The 1,737-nt window shown below is 30.6% G+C and overlaps 1 protein-coding gene across 1 annotated transcript; it reads left to right on the top strand.

Moving 5' to 3' along the window:
• The first annotated feature begins 322 nt into the window (after positions 1–322).
• LOC135955933 (uncharacterized) lies at positions 323–1,315 on the top strand. The gene is made up of 4 exons (XM_065506363.1): positions 323–410; positions 676–812; positions 883–1,107; positions 1,176–1,315. The coding sequence occupies exons 1-4, from the start codon at positions 376–378 to the stop codon at positions 1,307–1,309; spliced, it is 531 nt and encodes a 176-aa protein (XP_065362435.1). The 5' UTR covers positions 323–375; the 3' UTR covers positions 1,310–1,315.
• Positions 1,316–1,737: the final 422 nt, after the last annotated feature.

The following is a 1,737-nucleotide window of genomic DNA, read 5'->3' as shown; positions in this document are numbered from 1 at the left end:
TTTTATTTATTTTGCTTGCCAAACAAAACATTTTGTCTGTTGCAGTCAGCCAGCAACCGAAACCATGGCAGGAAGGAAGGAATGTATTTTGACAACCCAACTAATAACCACAGTAATGCAGGGGGAAGTATACCACACAATTGATGTTCAAATTCTGACAGGAGTCAGCGGACATATGACTATTGACAGGAGCAGTGGTGACCTTTCAGTTAAGAGCCGAGAAATTCAATATTTCAAATTCTTATTAAGTAATATTCCTTTGGATACCTTCCCTTTTAACTATACAAACAACTAAGTAACTAAGTACACCTGTTCTCTATGCCACACACTATTTTTGCAGTTCAATAAACGACAGACAGTGCAAAAAAGAACAACATGAATACGGATCCAGTGAAAAAAATTGGGAAAATGTAAGTAAATAAATACTAGACAACAAATACAATTCAAACTCACAAAACAAAATAGAAAATCTTTTTGAATTTATTTATTGTACACTATTGCAAAAAATAAATGCAAATAAAAACAATATCCGGCGGATGTAAAACATCTGGCAAACGGAACTAAACTATAAATTTCCATATTTACTTATAAGGTAGACACAGCAACAAATAAACTGCTAAAGATAACTCTTCTTTTAAATTGAATTACTAAAACTATTATTCACTTCACCATCAGCAAAGAACAAATTGAGATGGAGTATAAATCACGGCGAAATTATCCCCGTAAATGGTCGAGGTTTTGCAATGAAACACCCTGGAAAGAAATGTATAATCAAACCGAAATCAACAACAACATGAAAACGGATTTAAAAGGTAATTTATATAATTTTATTATTTAAAATTATTTTTAAATACAAAACAATAACTTTTACTTTCTAATTAGAACAAACTTGCCCCTTTAACTATTCTAATGAGGGTGATTCATATTTTGTTTCATCGGAAATGCATAAATCTTTAGTGGCTGTCTGTCGTTGTGGTCGACCACGCAGTGATTTGCATTTGCTTAGATGTTTGCAAAGTCAACAGAATAAATATTTATTAAAACATTTAAACAGTAATGAGGAGAATAGGGTAATAAACTTAAACAAATTACCAGCAACATCAAGTGGTAGGAAAAATTTATTTTATAAGAAATGTTTAAAAATACATATGTTATTTATAATAAATATTTTATAGGTTTTGTGGGATGGCAGTCAAAGCAACCAAATTATAAACAATGGGAGAATTCTATGAAATATGTCTCGCCCCTGTATGATATGCCGGGAGAGAAAATTACCACCACGCCTTATAATGCCATCATTATTGGTTAAATAAATATGTAATAATTACTAAGCAGCTGATGAAAACCTTTGTTTCTTTTTAAACTAAACTACACACTATAAATAACACTCTGCTACAAAATGACACTTTTTGTCAGAACTTGAAAAGCCACCTAATGGGGGGTTGTAGGCCTAGGTGAGGACATACTAAAACCGTTTTCAAAGATTTTCAAACACCCTCAAAATTTTGAGATATTTTGAAAAAACTGTTTTAGGGTAGGTCGTAGTACTCTACTACCTCTAACTCACACATTTTTAGACCGATTTCAAACTTTTAAACAATTATGGATAGACAAAGAATTAAACTTTCATAAAATGTATGCACGAAATGTGTATCAAGAAAAAATTTTTTTTAATTATTTTTTATTTTTTTCGTAATTTTTCATATTCAACAATAGTTAATTTAATTTTTTTCAATG

This window comes from Calliphora vicina, chromosome 3 (assembly GCF_958450345.1).
Source record: "Calliphora vicina chromosome 3, idCalVici1.1, whole genome shotgun sequence".
Lineage (NCBI taxonomy): Eukaryota > Metazoa > Arthropoda > Insecta > Diptera > Calliphoridae > Calliphora > Calliphora vicina.
The sequence above is the reverse complement of the archived record's forward strand: the minus strand, read 5'-3'. Positions and strand labels throughout refer to the sequence as shown.

Bases quoted from the DNA above. Each gene is read 5' to 3' on its own strand.
- LOC135955933 (XM_065506363.1), top strand. From the start codon at position 376: ATGAATACGGATCCAGTGAAAAAAATTGGGAAAAT. The intron at 813-882 runs GTAATTTATATA...CTTTCTAATTAG, and splicing joins CATGAAAACGGATTTAAAAG to AACAAACTTGCCCCTTTAAC. The intron at 1,108-1,175 runs GTAGGAAAAATT...AATATTTTATAG, and splicing joins ATTACCAGCAACATCAAGTG to GTTTTGTGGGATGGCAGTCA.